The 26703-nt window shown below is 34.2% G+C and overlaps 1 protein-coding gene across 1 annotated transcript in view; it reads left to right on the forward strand.

Moving 5' to 3' along the window:
• LOC114332530 (lactosylceramide 4-alpha-galactosyltransferase) overlaps positions 1-21133 on the forward strand; it is a 107199-nt gene extending 86066 nt beyond the window's left edge. The window contains exon 5 of the mRNA XM_028282346.2: positions 20962-21133. Within this exon, the coding sequence (XP_028138147.2) occupies positions 20962-20991 (30 nt within the window). The 3' untranslated portion in view covers positions 20992-21133. The remainder of the gene's footprint in view (positions 1-20961) is intronic.
• Positions 21134-26703: the final 5570 nt, after the last annotated feature.

Below are 26703 nucleotides of genomic sequence, written 5' to 3' on the forward strand. Positions count from 1 at the left end.
AAGGGGTAATACTAAATACTCCCAATACAGATGTCAGCATCTCTTCTCAGATAGTGATTTTGATCATGTACTTTTTCGTGACTTTAATTTTGAAATTATTTCGAAAGTACCCCGCACAAACATTATGGAAATTAGGTCCCAGTGGATTTAGTTCATACTTTGGGAAATACTCTTTGAAGCATTGTGATGAAAAGTTCTCATGGGCACAACTCGATCGTATGGAGAATTTTCAAGATACAGAGGTTTCCAATTCCCTTAGTTACTGGTTATCTGGCATCATGTAGAAGTTTAGATCAAAGAAAAGTACTAGTAGTCTAGGATTTTTCCTGGTTATCCAATGGCGACCTTTACTTTGACCTTGATCTTCAACGGACGTCATCTTCTAGAGTTTCGAGGGTTTTCGGCTTTAAATTGATATAAACAGATTACTCATGGATTTCTGGGATCGCTAAACACGAATATGCCATCAGAATTGACCTCTGGAGCACTTGGTGGGCAGGGCTACTGCAAGGGACGTCATCTTCTAGAGTTTCGATGGTTTTCGGCATTTAATTGATGCAAATGAATTACTGGAGGGTTTTTTGACGTCGCTAAACACGAATATGCCACCAGAATCGACTCCCAGAGCACCTGGTTTCCAAGGTAAATGAAAGGGGCTCCTGGAGTTTCAAGGGTATTCAGTAATACATTAATGCAAATGGATTATTTATAGGTTTTTGCGGTTGCTGAACACGAATACGTGATCAGCACAGACACAGGAGCACCTGGTGCATAAGACAGGTTATCTTCTTGAGTTTCGGAGGAATCAAATGGAGGAATCAAATGGATTACTCTTAGGTTTTTGGGGTTGATGAACATGCATACACTATCAGATATGACGCACGAATCACATTGTGCCTACGGCACATCATCTTCTGGAGTTTCGAGGGTTTTCGGAATTAAATTGATAAAAACGGGTTACTCATAGCTTTTGGGGTCGCTGAACGGTAATACGCCATCAGATATGACCCACGGAGCACCTGTTTCCTAAGGTTATTCATCTTCTTGAGTTTCGAGAGTTTTCGGCATTAAATTGATACGAATGGATTACTCATGGCTTTTTGGAGTTGCTGAACACGAATATGCCATCAGAACAGACACCGGAGCACCTATCGCCCTAGGCACGTCATCTTGTGGAGTTTCGAAAGTTTTCGATATTAAATTAATGCAAACGGATTGGTACACACTGAGTACTTGGGGGTTTTCTGAGTTGCTGTTCAAAGAAAGCATACAAATTGGTGAAAAGTTTGTTTTTGTTATTTGTAGAATTTATTAAAATAACTATGTTGTGCTATTCAATTGTTTTAATTATTTATAAATATAAACTCAATTTATATCTGACAATGTTTTTGCTTCATTTATTTTAAGATTGATTTACCATATTCTATTTTGATAGTGTTATTCATTCTGGTCACTAGATAGTCCAGAGTCTTTTATCTAAGTCATATTCGTGTTCACCAACCCCAAAAACACAGGAGCAATCCGATTGTATCAATTTAGTACCGAAAACTCTGAAAACCCCAAAAGAAGACCTGCCTTAGGCATCAGGTGCTTCGTGGGTCGGATCTGATGGCGTATTCACGTTAAGCAGTCCCAAAAACCTGTTAATCAGTGCACATTAATTTAGTACCGAAATCTCTTGAATCTCCAAAGCATGATGTGCCTTAGGCACGAGGTACTCCGATGTCTGTTCTTCTGGGGTATTCGTGTTCAGCAACTCCAAAAACCTATGAGTAATCCGTTTGCATCAATGTAGTACCGAAGACCCTCGAAACTCCAGTAGCCCCTTTCTTTGACCTTGGAAACCAGGTGCTCCGGAAGTCGGTTCTGGTAGCATATTCGTGTTTAGCTACCTCAAATAACCCTCCAGTAATTCATTTGCATCAATTAAATGCCGAAAACTATCTAAAATCCAGAAGATGACGTCCTTTGCAGTGGCCCTGGCCACCACGTCCTCCGGAGGTCAATTCTGATGGCATATTCGTGTTCGGCGATCCAAAACCCATGAGTAAACTGTTTGTATCAATTTAATACCGAAAACCCTCGAAACTCTAGAAGATGACGTAAGTTGAAGGTCAAGGTAAAAGTAAAAATCGCCATTGGATAACCAGGAAAAAATCCTAGACTCTTAGCATACTACTAGTACTTTTATTTAATCCAAACTTCTACATGTTGCCAGACAACCAGTAACTCAGGGAATTGGAATACCCAGTAAATCTTATAATTTTCCGAGTTTGTGCCTCTATATCTTGAAAATGCTTCATACGATTGAGTTGTGCCCGAGTATTTTCCCAAAGTATGAACGAAATCCACTGGGACCTAATTTCCATAAGGTTTGTGCTGGGTACTTTTTAAGAACTCCAACAAAAATTTCGATATTAGTCATTAAATTGTATGCGCAAAAAATTGAAGCGACCCATTTAGTTTTTTGTGCTCTTCAAATGTGCAAATAGATTTTGAAAATTTCAATATACAGGGTGTTGTTTCAAGGTCACAATTGCTTTATTATTTTTGTGTTAATCCAGACCCGGATTTTTCTTGTGACTAGTAAGTGATTAAATATATTACAAATGTATGCCCCCACGAGCGATAAACCAGAAGAAGATCTAGAGCAATTCTATGAGTTGTTGATAAAGTCACTTAAACGACTTAAAAAAGAAGATATAACTATTATTATGGGTGACTTCAATGCGAAAATTGGTGAAGGGAGAAGAGGTGAATTCATAGGTGCTTTTGGTCTAGGACAGAGAAATGAAAGGGGAGACAGATTAAAACTGTTTGTAGAAGAAGAAGAAGAATTTGCAATACTAAACACATTCTTCAAACTACCACCAAGACGCTTGTACACCTGGGTCTCCCGCAAGATCAACCAGGAAACGTAATACGGAATCAAATTGACTATATAATGGTGAACAAGAGATTCCGTAATGGATGCCTATCGGTTATGGGTTACCCCGGTGCTGACGTAACATCAGATCATGTTCCTGTTGTTGGTAAATTTAGGTTTAGATTCAAGAAGGTTGCAAAAATGAACTGCAACAAAAAGTGCGATATAAGAATACTAAAAGATAAGAAAACAAAAGAGACAGTCGCACAGATTTTTTCAGAGAAGCTAATTAATATGGAGCAAACATATAATGCCGAAGAATCACTCCAAAATATATGTGAAACCTTTAACAACATCAGAGAACAACATCTAATAGAAAAGAAAGAGATGAGAAAAAGTTGGATGAACGACAATATACTACAACTTATGGAAGAAAGAAGAAAATCAAAAAACAACAAAATAATGTACAACACGATTCAGAGACAAATAAAAACTGAAATAAGAAAGGCCAAAGAAAATTGGTTAAAATCACAGTGTGAAGAGATAGAGTCGTTAGAGCAAAAATATGATACGTTAAACATGCATATAAACGTGAAACAGGCAGCTGGTCTTCAGAAATCCAACACAGCTAGCAAATTGCGAGACCAACAGGGGAATATCATCACAGACAGAAATCAAGAAATCAGCATATGGACAAAATACATACAGGAACTCTTTGATGATACTAGATCCGAGCAACCTCCATCCTACATATGTGATGACCACTTACCAATCACATCAGATGAAGTGGAAAGAGCAATATCACAACTAAAAGATGGCAAAGCTCCTGGACCTGACAATGCATATGCTGAACTCATAAAACTATTTAACACCGTCGGTACTCAACGCCTAACCAAAATATTTAACGACATATATTTAAGCGGAGTAATACCAAAAACATGGTTGAAGTCGACGTTTGTTGCTTTACCAAAGAAAATAAAGTCCGTATCCTGCAGTGATTTCCGAACCATTAGCTTAATGAGCCATATTTTAAAACTATTTCTAAAAATTATACATCAAAGGATATATAGACTGTGCGAAGAAAAAATCAGCCGAACACAGTTTGGTTTTCGAAATGCAGTGTTTCATGTTATGCATGTTTCATTGATTACCATAAAGCGTTCGATACAGTAAAGCACGACAAGCTGATGGAGATATTAACCAATATTGGAATTAACACCTGTGATTTAAGGATTATCAGCAATCTGTACTGGAATCAAACATCCTCTATTCGGACAGAGGCAGGAGAATCCGACGATATCAAAATCAAACGTGGGGTCCGTCAGGGATGTATACTATCCCCACTGCTGTTTAACATCTACTCTGAGGAAATCTTTCAAGAAGCAGTGGATGATGTTGAGGCCGGAATTCGAATTAACGGAGAATGTATCAATAACATAAGATACGCAGATGACACTGTGGTATTCGCTGACAGTTCTGAAGCCCTGCAGGAGTTAATGAACAGAATCGCGGAGGTCAGTCAGAGATACGGACTTTCACTAAACACTAAGAAAACAAAATGTATGATTATCTCTAAGAACAAACAGCAATTTGGACGAATCAGTGTGAATGGTCAACAAATAGAAAGAGTAAAAACATATACCTACCTTGGTACGAACGTCAATGAAAATTGGGACCATTCTATAGAAATCAAATGTAGGATAGAGAAAGCAAGATCTGCATTTCAAAAAATGTCAAAGTTGTTCAAATGTCATGATTTGTCGATACCCATAAAAGTCAGATTACTACGATGTTATATCTTTCCTATACTGTTGTACGGAGTTGAGTCGTGGACTCTCACAGACGCCACCTGCAAGAAAATTGACGCTTTTGAGATGTGGCTTTATCGTCGAATCCTGAAGATATCTTATACCGACCACATTACTAATGAGGGTGTTTTGCTGAGAATGCAAAAAGAAAAAGAGCTGTTAATCAGAATAAAAACAGCCAAAATCGAATACCTCGATCATATCATGAGGAACAGTGAAAGATATGGACTGCTGCAACTGGTCTTACAGGGAAAAGTAGAGGGAAAGCGAGGACCAGGAAGGCGAAGGATTTCGTAGCTGAAAAATCTACGTACGTGGTTCAACACAACCACTACAAATATTTTCAGAGCAGCAGTGTGCAAAGTACAGATTGCCATGATGGTCGCCAACATCCGAAACGGATAGGCACTACAAGAAGAAGAAGTAAGTGAGCCGTTCCAATGTAGTAAATGATTATTGATTATTTTTAAAATGAGTATTTATTTATTAACTATAATAATTTATTATTAAAAGTGGTTGCTTTTTAATTTCAGAATTCTTAATAATTTTAAATATATTTAATTTCAAAATTGTCATTAAATTTTGTGCGCAAAAGTTAAAGCAAAGTTATTAATTCAGTTTTTTGCTATTTTCAAATGTGCAAACGGATTTTAAAAATTTCAATATACAGGGGGTTGTTTCAAGGTCACAATGAATTTATAATTTTTTGTATTCCGGGCCTATATTTTTCTTGTGATTAGTAGTTTGGTGATTTGGATTCTAAATGACATACTATGTGTAATAAATATCAAAAAATATACACAAGGTGGTTCTAAAGTTATGGGTCCAGAAATAAATGAGCAAAATCAATAAAACACCCTGTAATTCGGTTATACAAACCTATTTGGTATCATTCGAGAGACTTTTGAAAAAACTTTTAGGACTTTTTAACCCTTCTCATTGCTTTTGGGCTTCTGTCATATGTCATATCATCCCTCGTATAATCCCTGTATAATATTAATATACGACATATGACAGAAGCTCGAAACAAACGACAAGCGTTGAAAAGACCTATGCATGGTCACATGCATGGTGTTGTTGGCAGCTTAAATTAATCGTTTCAGTTTATGTGAGTATTAAAGAGATGTAAGTAATTTAAAAAGAATTCGTGAATAATGTCATACCTACATACATGATAGTTTAAATATACAAATGACGTTCCAAAACGTCGTGTTCGTTAGATGCAAACCTATTATGACATTCATGAACGTCATGCTCAGCAAAAGTGTTAAAACTATTGGACAAAATTTATAGCGTTCCACTTAAGTTGGCCGCAGTACCTATTTCTAAGTTTTCTACCTAAGTTTTTCTACGGTAGATAAGAAATATTACATCGGCTAAATATAGAGAGAGGGGCAAAATTATAGAAAAATTCATTTTTTCGAGAAGAGGCGACTTTGAAGACAAATCCAGAAATATTGTAAGTTATGAATTTTAGGACTTACAGAGTGAGTTTTTAGTACGACCTTGGTCGATAAGTCCATTATGGTAGAGAATATAATATAAAAAAGTTGTTTTTTATTAATACCGAATGGTTTAAAAATTAATTTGATCCCTAAATTTTGATAAAAAATCAAAAATACGAAAAAAACACGTCAAATTTATTTGTGAGGGGGACATTTTGTAGACCAGTTTTTAACTAAATTACATCAACCCTCCAGCGGGGGCGAACGCAACCACCAAAGTCTTTAATGGAAAGGGGGTTTGAGTGATAACTCATTTTAAAGGTCGTTCAACTACCTTTTCAAAAATATTACATACATTTATTTTCAGTACGTTTGAAAAAATCTTGGCCTCAATATCCCAAAAAAATTTTGAAGTTCTGAACTCATCGGTTAATATCCTGTCGGTTTTACTACAATACCTACTTCAAAAAAAACTTTTGGAGTTTTGAACTGGATACTTATTAGCTTTACGATTTCACTTGATCTTTCAAAAAGTAATAAAAATATAATAGTATAAGAGCTGTGAGACATTTTTGAGTATGTATTTTAGGTAACCTAAAAATTTTTCAGGTGACTTTTTCATGATAGCCTAATACAAAAATGTCGGTCTGGCTGGAGGGTAGCGGTTATTTTCCCCAAAAATCCCCCCCAAACTTAAAAAAGGGTAAAAATTGTTATTACAAAAAATATCATTGACGTGACTTTAAAGTAAATTTAAATATTCAAATATAAAGAAAATAAACAGGCCAGGTGATTTGAGGGCGATTTTAACTCTGCAAGATACTTGCATGGGCGTCCCAGCATTATTTTCAGGGGATGCATCTAAACTTCAGAAGATTTTATCTGAATCTGTACATACTATTAACGAGTATAAAATATACAATCAATGGAAAAATCCCAATAGTTGGCTGTATACCATAGTTTAAAAAACCTATACAGAAGTAAAAACTTCAAATTGTATTTTGGTATAAAATAGTTTATTTAAAACTTCTAAAAGTCATCCACATGGATTGCAAAACGTTTTCGTTCTGAACAGAACATCTTCAGTGCCTGGAATGAAGTATTTCCACGTTAGATTAAGGCAAAAAGGTTAAAATTGTGACTGTTAATGAGAAAATTATGTGGAGAATACTTACATTCCGCAAAGTAGTTGTAACTAGCACACCAATGAAGGTGGTAACTTCAAAATATATGGCTTACATTGTACCTTATGATAAAATATTATGACTACAAGTCGATGTTACTAGATTAAAATATGTATGTGCCTAAAGAGCAACATGCTTCCCTGCTCGAAAAAACTAGGTACTTGCCATTTGAATTAGCACCGACCAACTGATGTAAAATGAAAAGGAATGACAAAGAGTGAAATGACAAGACAAGGTAAAGTCAATTTTTGGTTACGAACTTCAAAAAGTGTAGTTTTAATTTTTTGGATTTTAATAAAATGTAAAGGTAGGTAAAAGCTGATTGAAAATATAATTAAAAATGTTTAGAAAATAAGTTGAGAATCTATTGTAAAGTCTAAATAGCAACTCTCTAATCCAGAAAAAACTTTAGGTTTGTTGGAAATAAGATCGGTATAAGTCATGGTTAGAAGCTTGACGTCATCGATTGTTAAATTTAAAGGTGAAAGTTTAATTTGGTGTAATAGAATGAGATTTATACTATATGTAAACAATAAATGACCTGAAGTGGAGAGATTGGATGGTAAATAAAGCGGATTTTAATGTAAATGTTATAGATATATGTAATGTTGGTTGCCTAACATGGTGAGGAATGTTTAAATTTGGCTGTATACTGTTGTAATGATGATTCTGTCTATAAAATATACAACTATACATGCATAGCTAACGAGCGATCATGGAGCGATCCACAATTATTGGTATCAAAGCTATCCGTGCAAAACATTACGTATGTCTCGCTTTAATCTGAAAGATCGCCGGAGTGTGACGTCACGGCCAACTGCGGCTATATTCAGTGTTGTTATGATCACTATTCCAAACAAAGAATAAAGATTGAAAGCACGTTGAAAAGATACCCAATCTCAAAACTTTTCAATTCGTATAAAGTTAAAATTTTGCTTCCTCTGCTACTTTTTATGTTCAATTAGTGTTTTTTAAGTTGACGTACGTACACTGACAAGTATCTGTCAAAGTTGACGTAAAATGGAAAGTATATCTGAATTAATAATAGACATGCACTGTATAGCTATCTCTGTCGTTCAGAGCCACCTATGGTGACAATAATTTTGGATCACACGTTATGTACATTCCTTCCTGACAGGGAGTTGCAATTGTTATTTTGACAGGGTATTTTTTAATATTAAAAATAAATATTCTAAAAAAGACAGGTTTTTTTTGGTGAAATTTCCAACTGCCATGTGATCAAACAAATTACGCGTGCATATAAATAAAAAGCGCTATAGGTAAGCACCAGTGTGAGAAAGAGCTTATACCCATAGCTGTTTGCGTCCTCTGTTGTAACTGAGCGAGTCCGTTCGCTCGAGAAAAATCACGTGATCTGGCGATACCCATGTTGTTGTAAGTAACTTTTTTTTAATTAAAGGAAAATAATACGGACTATACAATATATTTTGCAAATATGATAGAAAAAGACAAATTTATTATTATAAATATATAGGTAGAAAAGTATAAAACTATAAACTAAATTAATTCTGTGTCTGAATCTTATACTTCTTCTTCAAACTCCTCATCTGAGCTTAAATATTCATTCCCTTTTTCCTCGTCAGACTCCCCTCGAGACTCAGATTCCTCTTCTACCTGATCTGTAAATAGTTGTAATATGTATTTAGAGTTAATTAAAAATTAATTAGTGATTAATTAATTGAGTTGCTACGTATTCTTACTTATATAACCAATACTTAATAATTTTTCTTACAAAAACCAATCACATCAGGTTTTTTATTTCTTAGTATATGACCAAAGCAGCTTATTTTTTTCCTTCATAGTGTTGAGTATTACTTTTCCTTTTTCAGCTTTCTTAATGTTTCCGTGTTTACTACGTGTTGTGTCCATGATTTTTTTTTACATTATTCGATAACACCACATCTCAACAATGGCAAGTCTTTCTTCAGATGCGCCCGTGATTGTGCAGGCTTCGACTGACGAGTCTGACGAAGAAGAAGAGAATGAATATTTAAGCTTAGATGAGGAGTTTGAAGAAGAAGTACAAGATTCGGACACGGAATTTATTTAGCTTAAAGTTTTATACTTTTCTACCTATATATTTATAATAATAAATTTGTCTTTTCTGTCATATTTGCAAAATCTATTGTATAGTACGTACTATTTTCCTTTAATTAAGAAAAAGTTACTTAAAAAACTTTAATATATAATAATTACTCTAACGTTTCGAGGCACAACAACATGGATATTACCAGGTCACGTGATTTTTCTCGAGCGAACGGACTCGCTCCGCTAGAACAGAGGACGCAAACAGCTATCGGTATACGCCCTTTCTCACACTGCTGCTTACCTATAGCGCTTTTCATTTTTATGCACGCGTAATTTGTTTGATGACATGGCAGTTGGAAAAATTCACTAAAAACCTGTCTTTTTAGAATATTTATTTTTAATATTAACAAATACCCTGTAAAAATAAAAATTGCACCTCCCTGTTCGGAAGGAATATACATAGTTATGTATGTATAGTTGTATATTTTATACTCGTTAATATGTAGTATGTACAGATTCAGATGAAATCTTCTGAAGTTCAGATGCATCCCTTGAAAATAATCCTGGGACGCCCATGCAAGTATCTTGCAGAGTTAATATCGCCCTCAAATGGTCTGGCTTGTTTATTTTCTTTATATTTGAATATTTAAATTTACTTTAAAGTCAAGTCAATGATATTTTTTGTAATAACAATTTTTACCCTTTTTTTAACTTTGGGGGGATTTTTGGGGAAAATAACCGCTACCCTCCAGCCAGACCGGCATTTTGTATTAGGCTATCATGGAAGAGTCACCTGAAAAATTTTCAGGTTGCCTAAAATACCTACTCAAAAATGTCTTACAGCTCTTGGACCATAATGTATGTGTTATTTTTGAAAAGATTTTTGATCGACCTTTAAAATGAGACATCACTCAACCCCCTTTCTCATTAAAGATTTTGTGGGTTGTGTCCGCCCCCGCTAGATGGTTGATATAATTTAGTTGAAAACTGGTCTACAAAATGTCCCCCTCACAAAGAAATTTGACGTGTTTTTACATATTATTAGATTATCTATAGGGACCAATTTATAGAGGGCGGTACTTCTTCAAATTGATACACTGTATACTTATAAATTGTTCTTTTTAATTGTAGATATCTAGAGAAGTTAATGTGGAATATTACTTAGAATGCTACTACGCAGGATACTAGTTGTAGTATTGCTAGAAGCTAGCATTATGATAGTTACTTTCAGCAATATCAGCACTTTTTTTGTTAAACAATTTGAGTCCCTTCTAAAGACACGTATTCATTGCTATCGAGAAAACGTAGAATCTCTACCTAATATCTTACACTTTAATCCAAGACCAGGAAAATCTATATTTTTCCATGAAACATCATGCAACTCATTTGAGCACGGCAAAATAGTCATTAATTCACGACAAGCCTGTGCTGTGGAAAGCGCAGCCAAAATGAATCCAGATCTGGATGTATATTTACTGTATGCCTCGCCAGGGATATTTAGATTTGAAGGAAATGAATCAGATCATTTTTTAAAAAGTTTATTAAGTTATAAAAATGTTCGTATTTTACATTTGAATTACGGAAACTACGTTAAAGGTACGCCACTGGAGACATTGTGGACTTCCGGAGAGATTGAGAACTCTAAGTATGCTGTGTCACATGCAAGTGACGTATTGAGGTAAGATATTACAATAATTTCTATTATTATTATTATCCCGGTTATTTATAGCGTTCTTCGGCTTCCGGTTCCCAGTTTCCAGCTTCGTCGGTCGTTCCATTCGCCACGGTGAAGATTCCTTTCCGACAATGCCTTCTGAATAGGGATGGGAAAAACCTACCGGTTTAAACCTAAAACCGGTTTTTTTATTTCGCAATAACCGGTTTTACCGGTTGTTTTTTTGTCCCGGTTATAACCGGTTTTTTCTTTTTAAAGCAAAAACCGGTTATTAGGTTTTTACGGTGTTTAGGATTAGGTTAGGTATTATGTTGGATCACAATCATAATTATTATTCTCAAGTAATTATTCCAAACAAAACCATTTTTCAAATTTTATTTTATTTTATAAAATACGGAAGCAAACTGAAAGTGCCATCTCACATCAGCCAGAAACAATTATTAAGTTTTATTATAATATTTCCTTGAAAAGGTATTTGTAATCATAATATTTACATAAGAAGTGATCTGGTTGAAATAGACGCAAACATCATCAATTTTTCACACTTAACTCTTGACATTGAAAGTGGGTGAATGACTTTTTCTGATTACCAAAAATAATGCTCTGACTATGAATATCGAATTACTGATTACGAATACGAATCTCCAAGAATTTCGCTACGTTTTCAAAACGATACACTCATACAGGAAGTATTAAATGAGTTAAAATGTACCTATTCTACAAACATACAAACGTGTTAAAAGTAAATAATACATGTTCTTTCGATAGTACTAATCTTGATCATATTGATATCGAGTCGAATGGAGTATCGCAAACTAAAGTGTATTGTAAATGTAACTTTGTAACCTATTGGATTAAAAAAACCGAAAACCGGTTTTTCCAAAAACCGTTTGTTTTGGCCGGTTATAACCGCCAGGTTAAACCGTAAGCAAAAAAACCGGTATAACCGAAAACCGGTGTTTTGTCAAAAACCGCCATCCCTACTTCTGAATTCCGCCTAGCCAGGATTGTTTTGGCCTTCCTCTCTTCCTTCTTTCCCTTGGCGTCCCTTTTAAAAATTTTTTCGGCAGCCTCTCGTCGTTCATTCTCTCTACATGACCAAAACAGATCAGTTGTCTCCTTTGAGTTTCGTCTATGATGGTTGACTTGACTCCCAATATATTTCTGATTTGGTCATTTTCCATTCTTTCAAGCCTTGCTTTCTAGCCAACCTTCTCCAAAAGTTTCAATGCAAGTAGGCGTCGCTCCAGGGATTTGGTAAAGTTGTCATGTTTCGCATCCATAGAATTAAAGATGGAGTTTAATGATAGAAGCATATAATTTGGACCACATATACTACACGTATAAAGGTTCAATATTTGATAGGACATCTCAGATTTTGCCTTTTACAAAAATGCCGGGGATTCAAAATGGCGACTATACATATGTGACTAATAGCACGATAACTTTTGAACGAGACTTCGGATTTCAACCAAATTTGGTGTATAGGTTCTTTTTTTGATGTATAAGATCGAGGTCTTGAACCGGAAGAATCGGTTTACCAGAAGTTGTGTTTTTCCTTGTTTTTATGTAAAAATATGTTGTTTTTTTTCAATTATTTCACACTGTATGTATTAATTTTTCAAATAGTTAATACGGCCATTAAAAAGAGCGTAAAAATATGTTTTAGGAAATATTTATAACTTTTTAGTTATGTTAATTTACCATTTATTAAGTGCAAAACGTATCTTCACATGTACCCATATGCGGAAGATTCGTGCAAATATAAGAATTATTGTGCATTTAATGGTAGAAGCATATAATTTGGACCACATATACTACACATATAGTGGTAGGGGAGCAAAGTATGCTAAATGTGCAGTCACTCGAGCGCTTTGGAGATCTATTGGGTTGTGAAGAGTAGGTCCTAAAACCAAAAAAAGTTAAGTAACATTTTCCATTTTGGTGGGCGCTTGCCATTTTTTTATTTAATTTTCCATTTCCAACAATCGTTTTTTCCGATTTTAACTCCATCTATGCATAATTCGAAAAAATGTTTCGAATAAAAGTTACTTATTTTTCGTAAGGAATCCAAATCTGCAATAAAAAATGGGTGCTCCTATTTAAGATTTTAAAGTAACCCCCCACCCCACCTCCGTGAGTGGTAGCGTTTGGTGCCATTCGATAGATTTTTTAAAAATATTAAATAAGTGTATTTTACAGTTTTTCGATCTGATGTTCATTTCGCGAAATATCGCGGGATTCGTATTTAAAATATTAAATTTACCCCCACCCCTCTCCGTGGGAAGTCGTGTTTGGTATCATTCGATAAATTTTTAAAAAATATTGAGCACTTATTTTTTAGTTTTTCGATCTGTCATTCATTTTGCGAAATATTCGTTTTTTTTTTCTTGTGAAAATTTGGGACTCACCCATTTCCTTACGCCCTGCTCAAATCGTCTGATTTTTAAAATATACACTCTTTTGTATGTATTTAACTTACCTTATCTTAATCTGACAATTTCGAGTTTTTTTAAGGATAGATTTTTTTTTCGAGCCCCCCTTAACGAACTCCCCTGTGTTAAGAGCCAATATATGGTAGAGGTACATCTGCAGGGTACCAGGTTTCTCTCCATATGATAATCTGACGCGCTCGAGTAACTGCAAAAATCCCCGCTTGGATTCCCCTACCATAGAGGTTCAAATTTAGATACGAGGTAATCTCAGTTTTTGTTCCTTTTACAAAAATGGCGGGCATTCAAAATGGCGACTATACATATGTGACTAATAGCACGATAACTTTTGAACGAGATGTCAGATTTCAACCAAATTTGGTAAATAGGTTCTTTTTTTGATTAATAATATTGAGGTCTTGAACCGGAATAATCGGTTTACCAGATTTTCTGTTTTTTTTTTATGTAAGAATATGTTGTTTCTTTTTCAATTCTTTCACCCTGTATATATTAATTTTTCAAAAAGGTGATGCCGGCGTTGAAAAGGGCGTAAAAATATTTTTTGGAAATATTTTGAACTCTTTAGTTATATCGCCATTTTGAATTCCCGCCATTTTTGTAAAAGGCAAAATCTGAGATGTCCTCCTATCTAATTTTGAACCTTTATACGTGTAGTATATGTGGTCCAAATTATATGCTTCTATCATTAAATTATTAAATGCACAATTCTTATAATATTTGCACGAATCTGCCGCACTAGAAGTCCTTCTTCGTCCTGGACTGCGTTTGCCTGCTATTTTCTCTTGCATACTATTTTGTAGAAAACTATATTTGGGACCTCTCATCACATGTCCTAAATACTCAAGCTTTCTCTTCTTAATGCTTTTTTATAATCAGCATAGTATTGCTCCGACGTTCTGCTATTATGGAGTTTCGAGTCTTCTCCGCCCAAAAAACTTTTCAAATTCTTCTATAACACCACATTTCGAAAGCCTCAAGGCGATTTAAATCAATTTTATTCACAGTCAAAGGCTCGAAACCATAAAGTAAGACCGAGCAGTGAACACGTAGCAGCGAATAGACGGATCCTCAGTGGAAATGTTTGGTCTCTGTTACATAATACCTTGAACATCCTTCTAAAATTAGCTCTGGCCTGCTCTATTCTGGATCTAATTTCACCGTGGCTCTCTGCGTCACAATTAGCGTTACAATAGTGAATCTTAAGTAAAAAAATATTCTGTGAAAGGGATATTACAATTTATTTAAAGATAAGACTTCTGAAATGCTACGTGTTCTCCGTATTATTTTATGGGTTGGAGGCTTGGACATTAAAGAATATGTTTCGGACAGATTAGAAGCATTCGAAGTATGGGCCTGCAGGAGGATATTAAGAATAAGTTGGGTGAATATAGTCACGAATGTCGAGGTCTTGAGAAGAATGGGATTATAAAGAGAGGTTTTAAATACAATTAAAGGTAGAAAACTGCAATATATGGGATATGTCATGAGGGGCGAGCGGTACAACTTGTTGCATTTAATAAAACAAGGAAGAATACAGTGTAAAAGGGTCGTGGAAGAAGGCGCATCTCCTAGTTAAACAATTTGATAGCTAGGTTTAACTGCGCTTCTGCTGATATCTTTAAAGCAGCGGTATCGAAAGTGCGAATTTAAACCTTCTTAAAGGAGATGGCACATGAAGAACAAGAAGTGAATCTTGCAGGAAGATAAATGCTGATTAATTGAGATATAGGGGAGAGCTGCGTAACACCAGTTTTCCTTTTCCACTCATAGCACAATTTCTATGCTTCACCTAGACCAGCGATTCTCAATTTGTGGTACATGTACCACTGGTGATACATATTAATATTTTTGGGGGGGTACGCAAAACGCAAAAACTTAGCCAAAATCAGCACTATTATAGTTTATTAGATGTCCTAGCTAGAAAGTCTCTTTTCCGCACTCGACTGCTTGCCGAACTCCCGCTTCGCGTCGTTCAGCAAACTGCAGTCGCATGCGGAAAAGTATGACTTTCTGCACTTGTTAGGAAAATAACTATATCGTATCTCCTTCCAATTTTTTTCTGACACCCTCCATTTTTTCTGATTCCCTCAATTTTTTCTGGCACCCTCCAATATTATCTGATACCCTCCATTTTTTCGGACTCTTATTTTTTTGTACTTTTTTATTTTATAACTCGAGCAGGACTGGATTGATTGAAAATTCAAGTTTTTGCATTAATGTAACACTTTTTATTAATTGTAAATTTAATGAAACAATTCTAAATATTATACCACGTTTAGATCAATCAAAGTGTCAAAAGCATAAATTTCACGAGAAACGTAAAAAAGTAAAAAGACAAGAAGTTAGCCGCGTTTTAGTGACGTAACTCTAAAGGAGTATAATATAACTGTGTGTATATGACAATAACATTGTTGTTTTTAGTATTTTCTTTAAATTGAAAATTCAAATAGCTTTTGAAATTAGCTAATTCAATTCAGTCATTCTGGAGCCGTTATAACAAAATAAAATACCGTTTATTAAACGTCATTCAATGTTTACATATCAAAACCGTGCCGGACAGACTGCGCGACTTTTCACATTAGGATTATAAAGGGTGTCCCAAAAGTAGCGGAACGTGGGGGTGGGGGTAACTTTAAAATATTAAATATGAACCCCCATTTTCTATTGCATATTTGGATTTCTTATAAAAAAATAAGTAACATTTATTCGAAACATTTTTTAGAATTGTTGATAGATGGCGCTAATAAATCGCATTTTTCCGATTATAACGCCATCTATCAACAATTCTTAAAAATGTTTCGAATAAATGTTACTTATTTTTTTATGAGAAATCCAAATCTGCAATAAAAATGGGGGTTCCTATTTAATTTTTTTAAGTTACCCCCACTCTCACCTCCAGGGTGTGGAGTCGGGGGTCGTGTTTGAGGTCGTTCGAAAGGTTTTTGAAAAATATTAAAAACATGTTTTTTGGTTTTTCATTTTGAAGTGTATTTCTTGAGATATTAGACCGTTTCTGTAATTTACCTATGGTATGACGATAAATGGTTTTTACCGATTATAACGCCATCTATCCATAATTCGAAAAAATGTCGTTAATAAAAGTTACTTACTTTTACGTAAGGAATCTAAATCTGCAATAAAAAATGGAGGTTTATATTTAAAATTTTAAAGTTACCCCCCACCTCATTTCCAGGGGGTGGAGATAGGGTCGTGTTTAGTGTTATTTGATAGATTTTTGAAAATCATTGAACACGTATTTTTCAGCTTTTCGATCCGATGTTCATTTCTCGAAATGTTCGACCGTTTCGCTACTTTTGGGACACCTTGTATAAGATTAGATAATGAAAAATGTTTTACAGGTATCTAACACTCTGGAAATATGGTGGTATTTATTTAGATTTGGATGTGGTAGTGATAAAATCCTTACAGGATCTACCATTGAATTATGCAGGTCTACAGACTAAGAAACAAGTAGCAGCAGGAGTTGTTAGCTTTGAGGCGGATGGTTTCGGACATAGTCTGGCTGAGAAGTGCGTGAATAAACTAAAACATAACTTCTACGGTAGAAAATGGGGAAGAAATGGACCAGGTATAGTTACTTCGTAAGTAGAAAATTATTATATTTTTCACTGTATCAAATCCTAAATTCTTAACCTCAATATTAAAAATTATTCCTTAATCCAACACTTAGTAACAATTTCTTCTTCTAACAAGTGATGGTGGACGTATAAAACTACATTACAATACATACTATCATACTCGAGAGGGTATCCAGAAACTTCGTTACGTTTTGATCTGTAGTCGCTAGGGGCGGGGCTAGCGCGGTTATCTTAGCATAGAATAGAAATATGCTTTATTGTCACTGAAAATTATACAATTTTATGGACAAAGCTTAACATAGATTCACGAAAAAGATATACATAACAATAACAATAACAAATACAATTTTATAAAATTAGATAAATCGTCAATAAAAAAAAATATATAAACAAGTTAAAAAAAAGTGAAGTAAAAAAACAAAAACCAATATATTGCAAAATTACTATAAATTGCAAAATTGAACCTACAACATAATATAATAAAACACAAACAAAGGAACTAATAAGTTTAAGCTGCTGTATGTGACACCCAAATATAGATAAATACACTTTAGTTACTTGTACATTACTGTGATTTCTTAGTTAGTCATTAAGAAACTCTTCTACTGAATAATATGGTCTTTTAGATAAATGAGCTTTTGTCATTTTACGGAACCTGAGAAAGGATGTTGCAGATTTAAGTTGTAAAGGGAGATGGTTGTATAGTTTTTTTGCGGAATATAGTATAGCATCGTGGCATTCCTCCGTCCAGTAGATGTCCAGCTGTACTAGAGCGAATTCACTGTATGTTCTAGTTATTTTACAACAGCTGTTGAAAATGTGTGCCACAATCGAAAACCCCGCCAGTTGTGAGGTTGGATAATACGGTTCTTCTTGGCTAAAAACAACAAACCAATTGAAATTTATCGCGAAATTTGTGCTGTTTATAGGAACAATATGATCACTGAAGGTGGAATGCGTCAATGATACATTAAATTCAAAAATGGCCGAACCAATGTGCACTAAGAAGAAAGAATTGGATGGTTAAGCATTGTGACTGATAAACTTGTCTCTTCTATTCAAGTGGAAGGTGTTTCCTCATCCGCCACATAGTCCAGATCTTGCACCTAGTAACTACCGCCTGTTTCAAGCAATGAAGATCTGGCTTGAAGTGCAGCGCTTTTATGACGATGTGGAGCTACGGGACAGGGTTGAACACCTGCTTGAATTCTCAGGCAGCAGACATTTTGCCAATTTTGTGACAATTTTATTTCAAAGCTTGTTCACCGCTATGGATAAGTGCCTGAATCTGTTGGGAGATATGTAGAAAAATAGTATTTAAGTGTGTCTTTAAAATGTATAAAATTGAATATTTTTCTTTTACCTACCTCTTTTTTTTTTCATTGCAAAACGTAACGTACTTTCTGGATAGCCTGATATTGTTCGTCCGCTATAACTTTTCCTATGCGTCAAGATTCATTTTCAAACAAATTAAGTCAAAACATAAAGTGAAACGAACGTCGATGTGTACCTATAGGTATACATTTTGTATACTGTATACTATTCAGTGATGAGCGCGCTAATAACCGGCAAAATAGCTCAAAAGATGAAAAACATAATACATTGCGAAACAAAAAGAGATGAAACTAGTGGAGGTAGAAATGATCGTTATAAACGTATAAATTAACATTAAATTACATAGTTTCCCACCTATAGACGTATCAGAGGAGTATGACAACTGTGACTGTGACAGTAGAATTTTATAAAATACTCCTGTCACAGACGTCTAAAGGTGGGAAACTATGTAATGTATTGTTAATTTATACGTTTATAACGATCATTTCCACCTCCACTAGTTTCATCTCTTTTTTGTTTTCGCAATGTATTATGTTTTCCATCTTTTCCGCTATTTTGCCGGTTATTAGCGCGCTCATCACTGTTTACTACACACCTCGGCGTACGTTTCACTTTATGTTTTGACTTAATTATTTTGAAAATAAGTCGTGACGCATGGGAAAAGTTATAGCGGACGAACAATATATTACGTAAGTATACAGGGTGTTTGGTAAAGAATGGGCCATAGCTTAACCTTAGATTTCTGAGCTTAAAAGAGGTCGATATAAGCTAACTTATTTTAGTACAAAAGTTGATAACAACCTAAATACAGGGTGTCAAAGTTAAACTTTTGTTTTATTCATTTTTGAATATTTCCTGACACGCATGGGACAACACGAAATTTGGTAAGTGGGGCTGGTATTGTACAATCCACTAAATTATGTTAAACAAACGTTTCTGATTACTACCAGAGGCGTACGACAGGGGAAAGTGAATGGTTGACCCTTCCCACATTCTACGCCACTGATGAGACTGCCCTTTTAGCATAATTTTTAGATTCTCCAATACTTTCTTTTCAATTAATATACTCTTCATTCGTAACGATAAAGTCATGAGTTTTCGAGATATTTGAAGCTAAAAACAAAGAAGCGTAATACATTAATCAAAATAAGTGTGCCTTTTCATTTTTAACTTCAAATATCTCGAAAACTCATGACTTTCTCGTTACGAATGAAGAGTATATTATTTGCATAGAAAGTATTGGAGAATCTAAAAATTATGCTAAAATGGCAGTTTCATCAATGGCGTAGAATCTGGGAAGGGTCAACCATTCACTTTCCCCTGTCGTACGCCTCTGGTATTAACCACAAACGATTATTTAACATCATTTAGTAGGATGTACAGTACCTACACAGTACCATAAGTATATATCAAATAGTTTTATAGTATCGGGCACACGTAGTTCTTAAAGTTTTAAATAAAGAATAAATTGTTTAAAAAAAAAAGAATACTGTAAAATAATTTGACATATCCGTGTGATACTTGGCAGAAAGTGTAGGCACTGTACACCCTACTAAATTATGTTGAATAATCGTTTCCGGCTACTACCAGATCTGGATACATAATTTTTAGATTCTCCAATACTTTCTATGCAAATAATACACTCTTCATTCGTAACGAGAAAGTCATGAGTTTTCGAGATATTTGAAGTTAAAAATGAAAAGGCACACTTATTTTGATTAATGTATTATGCTCCTTCGTTTTTAGCTTCAAATATCTCGAAAACTAATGGCTTTATCGTTACGAATGAAGAGTATATTTTTTACGTAGAAAGTATTGGAGAATCAAAAAATTGCACTAAAATATCAATTCCGCCAGTGGCGTAGAATTTGGGGTCAACCATTCACGTTCTCCCGTCGTACGCCTCTGGTAGTAGCCAGAAATGTTTGTTTAACATATGTAATTTAGTATATTGTACAATACCAGCAGCACTTACCAAATTTCGTGTTGTTCTTCCATGCCTGTCAGGAAATATTCAAAAATAAATAAAATAAAAGTTAAACTTTGACACCCTGTATTTTGGTTATCAACTTTTGTACTAAGGTAAGTTAACTTAAATCGACCTATTTTAAGCTCAGGAATCTAAGGTTGAGCTATGGCCCATTCTTTACCAAACACCCTGTATATGTGCCAAATAACTCGACAAATATTCAAAATTAAAGCTTCAATCTTGGAACGCGCTTTCCGCGCGTTGATGTAGCCCATTAAAAAGAAATTAAGATATTTTTTTGTTTTAGAGTAATGATGGAAAGCTGTAATGTCACAATAGCATCCGAAATGCTAACGAAAAATTGTACTGGACTTAAAATGTATCCAATGGAGACATTTTACCCCATACCTTACTGGCTCTGGGATAAATATTTTAAGGAAGAGAATTTTAATGAAGTTATTGATTCTACCAAAAATAGTTACGTATTGCATACATGGAACCAGCTAAGTGAGGGTGAAAGAATACCTCTTAATAAAAACCCAGCATATTTGCATTTTGCTAAATTGCATTGTCCCAAGGTTGTTGAGGCTTGTAAGACACATTTTTAAATGAGTTAAATGTTGGTGTGTGAAATTTTCCTGAGAATTTATCTTATACGAATCTGGATGAGACACGATCTTGGTGATCTAGTTTGTTATTTATAATTTACTTATTACTGTCTTGATAATGATGATAAACATTTTAATATTATAGCTATTTTTATTTAAGTCCATGTTTGACGGATTAAGTTAGTGACGATAATATAATTTTATCGTCTAGAGTACGCCAATGAATTAAGTAAAACGTGTTTTTGTACCGTCTCGGACGATATAAAAGTCGGAACGAAAAGCCTAGTTGATTATTATTCTTGGAGCGTTGATCGAAGAATAATAAACAACAACGAGGTATAAGAGGTGAGTTATCCCGACCATTTTCTGCCGTCGTTTTGGTGTGTTGAACGAATCCGACGGTTTTCCTTTTACCTATCATTTTACGAGCGTTGATCGTATTTCCCTACATGTCTTTTCCGCTGGCGAGCTGAGCGAGATTTCCTCTCCTTATATGTCCGTTTCATATTAATAAATGTAATTCCTAAATCCACGCGATCGTCGGTAGTATTCATTCATGTACCAGATATCGTCACATCAATCTGAACCTAATGTTCGATACGTAGGTTATAAATATATTTTATTAACGAAATGAACGAGTAGTAATTAAGTAAAATAAATGTCCTAAAAAAGCGAACATTCTGTCTTCGGCTGAATTTTTGTTACCTGGAGCAACAAACGCAACGACCACGTTACAAGCTCGGATCAGTTAACCTGACCTGCTCAGTTTAGATCTGTAACCTACGTTTTCTAAGGATGTCCTATATTATTACCAGTTTTATTTTAATCTTATCTTATGCCCAAAATGTCCAAAGAGCCATCAGCTACCAGAGGTGGCTCTAGCCCATGTAGCGCCCGTGTGCAGTTGATGCCCTGGCGGCCTGGCGCCCTTTGGTAGATGCACAGTCAAAATGAAATAGTCGAATAGGTACCTACCTAGTACTAGTACATAGGGTATTAGGTAGATACGCTTATAATGTAAACAAAAATCCAATATTGTAGGTAGGAGCCAATAGGTATTCACGGTGCCAGAACAATATGTTAAAAATATTTAATTAAAAATTAACTTTTTTATCTATGAGGTAAGGTTGAAAATTGGTTGAGGTTTATAAAATGATGAACTACGTATTTTCAGTACATATTACTAAAAAACCCAAAGACAAATTGTTAATATGGATTATTTCATTCATAGAAATTCTGACCAATAGAAATATACAGAAATAAAAATTACAGCAATAATTTTTGAGAATTTCCCGTCCTCAAGTATTACGTCAGATGCCCTTCCTTTCTACGAAAAAATGAACATTGATTGATATTAATGATAATTAATGTTTTACAATTTGTAGAGATAACACCAGGAACAGGTTTAGCAAATATTCAGGCGAAGATGTCAATAAAATATTAGTTAAAGTTTTATTCATGAAATAATCTTATCGAATTACACTTGAACTCTTAAATATTATCGATTTGTTTTGCCCTCGTGACACTTTGACATAATTTCACTCCCCTTCGGGTCGTGAAATTAAAACTGTCAAAGTGTCACTCGGGATACAAATCGATAATTTTGGAGCTCTCGTGCAATTACTATTGAAAATTTTTGAGAAGCTCTAACTCCGCTGAAATCGCAATAATTGTAGTAGTAATAAAAGACAATCTTCCTTTTAACTAATTTTAATAAAAAGAGCCACTTTAGTTTATATTTACATATTAACTTAAAATATAATACTTAATCCATCTCGTCAAAGCTTATTTCGCAAAATTACCCCGCGACACGTGTACAAACGCCTTTGAAAATGCCCTGCAAGTCCCAAGCAATTTGACCTTTATATGTTCTACAACCGATTTCTGAATCATTGTCGGTATGTCTTCAAATGAATCAAAAGATTGCCACTTGTCCGTTGGACGGACAGCCGGGTGGGCGGCAATCTATAAATCGCGCTTAAGTGTCAATATAATTTTTCAATAATCGTTTTAAAGCATATTTTATGTTGGAACAAAGTAAAGGGCCCGCTCTTTGGCGCTCGGCGCCCGCGTGCACCGCACACCCTGCACAATAGGTAAAGCCGCCTCTGTCAGCTACCTAACAAGTTTTTTTCTGGAATCTGTCTGTTTTAAATTAGTCGTATTGTACAATTGGCCACATTTTCCATTTATCCAAAATATTTTATCCAGAATTCTGGAGCCTTGCGCTAGCTTAGCTTGTTTCAGGCTTTTTGGATGGTACAAAACACTTTTTGAGTCACTTGGTAGTTTCCAAAAAGTGTTTGCTGCCTGTGATCTCCTGCAGCGCTGTCATGCAAAATATATGGTTGTCCGTTTCAAGTTATCTACCACAAACTCTTTTTGGTACCTCTTGTCCAGTAAGTAAACATGTTCAGTATTTCCTACATGTTTTCCCGATGAATAATCCAAGCTTTTTTTAGTAGCGGGTAGTGTTTTGTCACTTCGAAAACCGGCTCTAGACTGAAGTTTTTGTACTGATTCGCTTCTATAGATCGTCCCAAACCCTTTTTGTAGTGCGTCACAGAATATTCTCGAAATAGTCGAGCCAAGCCGACACGAGCCACGAGCTCATTGTGCAGCTGGAAGTTTAAGCCAAGCTTCTATCCAATTCCAAAATTTCGAGCTTGTCAAAAGCTCGGGCTCGAGTCCATCCCTAACCATGAACAAAAATATAGTGACTATAAATATTTGATTATTCAGAATATTCTGTTAAAAAAACTACTACAATTATTTGAGTTAAAAATTTCAATAATGCCAACATCTACGGAAACCAGTAATTCACAACTTTAGTAGCGACATCTAGTTAATAATTTTTAAAAACCTCCGAATTGCGCGGTCGCCAAAATTTAAACCAAAATGCTCTCACCAAAATTTTAACAGTCATTCTTATAAATTAATTTAATAAATTTTATCGCCAACAGTAAAGTAACACTTTATTGTACTGAAAGGAGAATTTTACTTTACCTGCCGCGACTAATCAAAATAAACTGAAATTGAATGTAAGTGGTCGATGGCAGTAATCGATTATTTATTTGAGTGAACTTAAAATTTATTTACTTTAATTATTAAAAATATTGTACAAAATTTACGTTATTATTAATTAAATTTATGTCAGAAAGTGAACATGTGGTTCAGAAAGTGGTATTTTGCAATTATATTCATAAAACATAAATCAAAACTTTACAGATTTAGTAATTAGGTATTTATTCAATATTGATAACAACTATCGATTAAACATCGAAATCGGCCATCACGCAAAAGCTTTCTGTCACTGTCATCGTCATTACTGTCATACGAAATTTTTATTTCGTCTAAAATTAATAAAATTCTTAAATCTTTTAAGTTTTGTATAAATGCAAATACAAATTGTATATTATGAAATGGTGTTTTTGTTAATTCGATTATATGTATTGTTATGATCTGCTTGTTATTAATTTTATATTAATTATTATTTATCTGATTAATTATTTAATTGTCGCAAATATTACATAAAAAAAATGAATAAAAAATCTCAGGGTGCCTTTTAATAATATAAAAAAAAATCTAAATTATCTCACGTTATACTTATCTTCTCTCGTGGGTTCAGTATCTCTTAGTTGATCCTAATCGGGATAAAATAGGGAAACGAAATAAAGCAAAATATTAAAATAAATATACAGAATTGTCTTTTATTTATCAAAATCAATACTCTAAAATCTATCAAATCTAAAACCTGTGGACACAGATGTCCGAATGAACTTTTTTACCACTTAAATTTATTTTAGTTAAAAAAACAATTTATCGGTTTGTTCCCGATGACTTTGGTAAAACAAACTAAAACAAAACAAATTTATGTATTCGCAAGATTAGCTATACTTCCTATTTACTTTTAGAAATATTGGAATTTTAATTCCTATGCCTTTTACTCAAAATTTTAGTTTCCGAACATAAAAATATCTTTCACATAAGTTGACTGACCTTTTGCTTCACTCAATCTGATGTCTTCTCGTGACCCAAAAACAGCTCTCCCTCGTTGACTATGTTAAAGGCTACTCATCAAAGCCCTCTCCGTTCTCCAGCTTCAAAACTATCAGCATACTAGCACCAATTCTCCAACAAGCCGGGCCTCTTTTGACACGTACTCGTTTCAAACAAAACTCCAAAAATTCTCTGCTCTCCTTCTCACAATAATACAGAATCAAAGAGGTATTTCGTCTCAATTTGATCTGTCTCTCGTTCCACTTTTCAACACTATTCTCCACTATCAAACAGCCACTGGTACTTGCTAACTATCTATCCACGAAAACGTCGAACTGCTCTTCAGCGATGCCAAAAACATAATGACTTCTTTTTCAAACTCTCTCAATCATTCAAACTACCTTTCCCCTTCCAACTTGCCAAGAATCAGAAACAATCTTTTCCATTCGACAAACAAACAGTCATTTTCAAAATTATTCCGACCATCCTAATTACTTTCGGGGAAACTCTACAACATTTACTCGTGTTGAACAAAGATATTAAAATTCCAAACTTTCTTTTTAAACCACTTTCCCAGAAAGTGATAATTACATCTACCTGTGGATTCTATAGTTCTCGTAATAAACAATCTATTTTCATTTTAAATCTAAATACATCGTCCTTTTCACTTTAATTATTCACAAAAGTCTTTAATGGTTCATCGGAAAGCTCATTAAACAGAGAAATCCACTTACATCCAAACTAAATTCTAATAAATATTTACAGCTCAATATACAGGGTGTATCAAATTTATGTGCCCGCGTTATTTAAAAAAAAATTAATTTAATTTTTATTTTGCTTTTGATTGATAAATTGAAAACACAATAGTATACATGACGGTGACAGATATTAATGATAATTTGTTAGCAAATATATTTAGATTTTCTACTATTCATCAAGGGAAAAGCAACTAGGCTGCCGGAGGCTACACTTCATAAACATAACGTAACTATTAACGGTATTTTTAATTTTTTGTATTTTATTTTAAGTGTTAAAATTGGTTTAATATTTAAATAAAAATACGATTAACTGATTAAAATATATTTATTTTGTTGAAATCATAATAATAGAAGTATAACGTCTTACGTGCGTACCAAGTACACACACTCTTTTTTTTTTCATTAGGATGTAATTAAGTAAGTGTTAATGTTTTTTATGATTGGCGATAAAATATTGTATGCACCACGTCAGTAAAGACTCTTTACTGACTTGGTAAATAAATAACTATTATCCTAAAATTGAAAATACTAATATTATTTGTTAAAGAATATTAAATGTGTTTTAATTTATATTAAATTTAGTCACCAGCCTGAGGATTTTAATGTCAAATTAGGAAATTCTGAAGATAGAACAATAATCGCAGGTGCAAAGATTAGGTATTGGAAATGTTGGAAGCGTTTTCTAGATTTGTGTTGATCATTTGTTCATTGAATATACTGACTTTGGATTAACCAAGATTGATTATTCATCGAATTGTAAACAACTTTTTTTTTCAAGTTTTCGTTGGAATTTTGCTACGCTGAACAGGCAGGAAATAAGGTGCAAATTACAGACCTCCACGTGTCTTCTTTTATTCAGTATTCGCTTAGCTTTGCAAGTAATAGAAACCACGAAGGCGTAACAAGAAACTCGGTTTCATTTGTAGTTTTATTTATCTGGAAATAAAACTTCAAA

The sequence above is a fragment of the Diabrotica virgifera genome, chromosome 5 (assembly GCF_917563875.1).
Source record: "Diabrotica virgifera virgifera chromosome 5, PGI_DIABVI_V3a".
NCBI classification, from domain to species: domain Eukaryota; kingdom Metazoa; phylum Arthropoda; class Insecta; order Coleoptera; family Chrysomelidae; genus Diabrotica; species Diabrotica virgifera.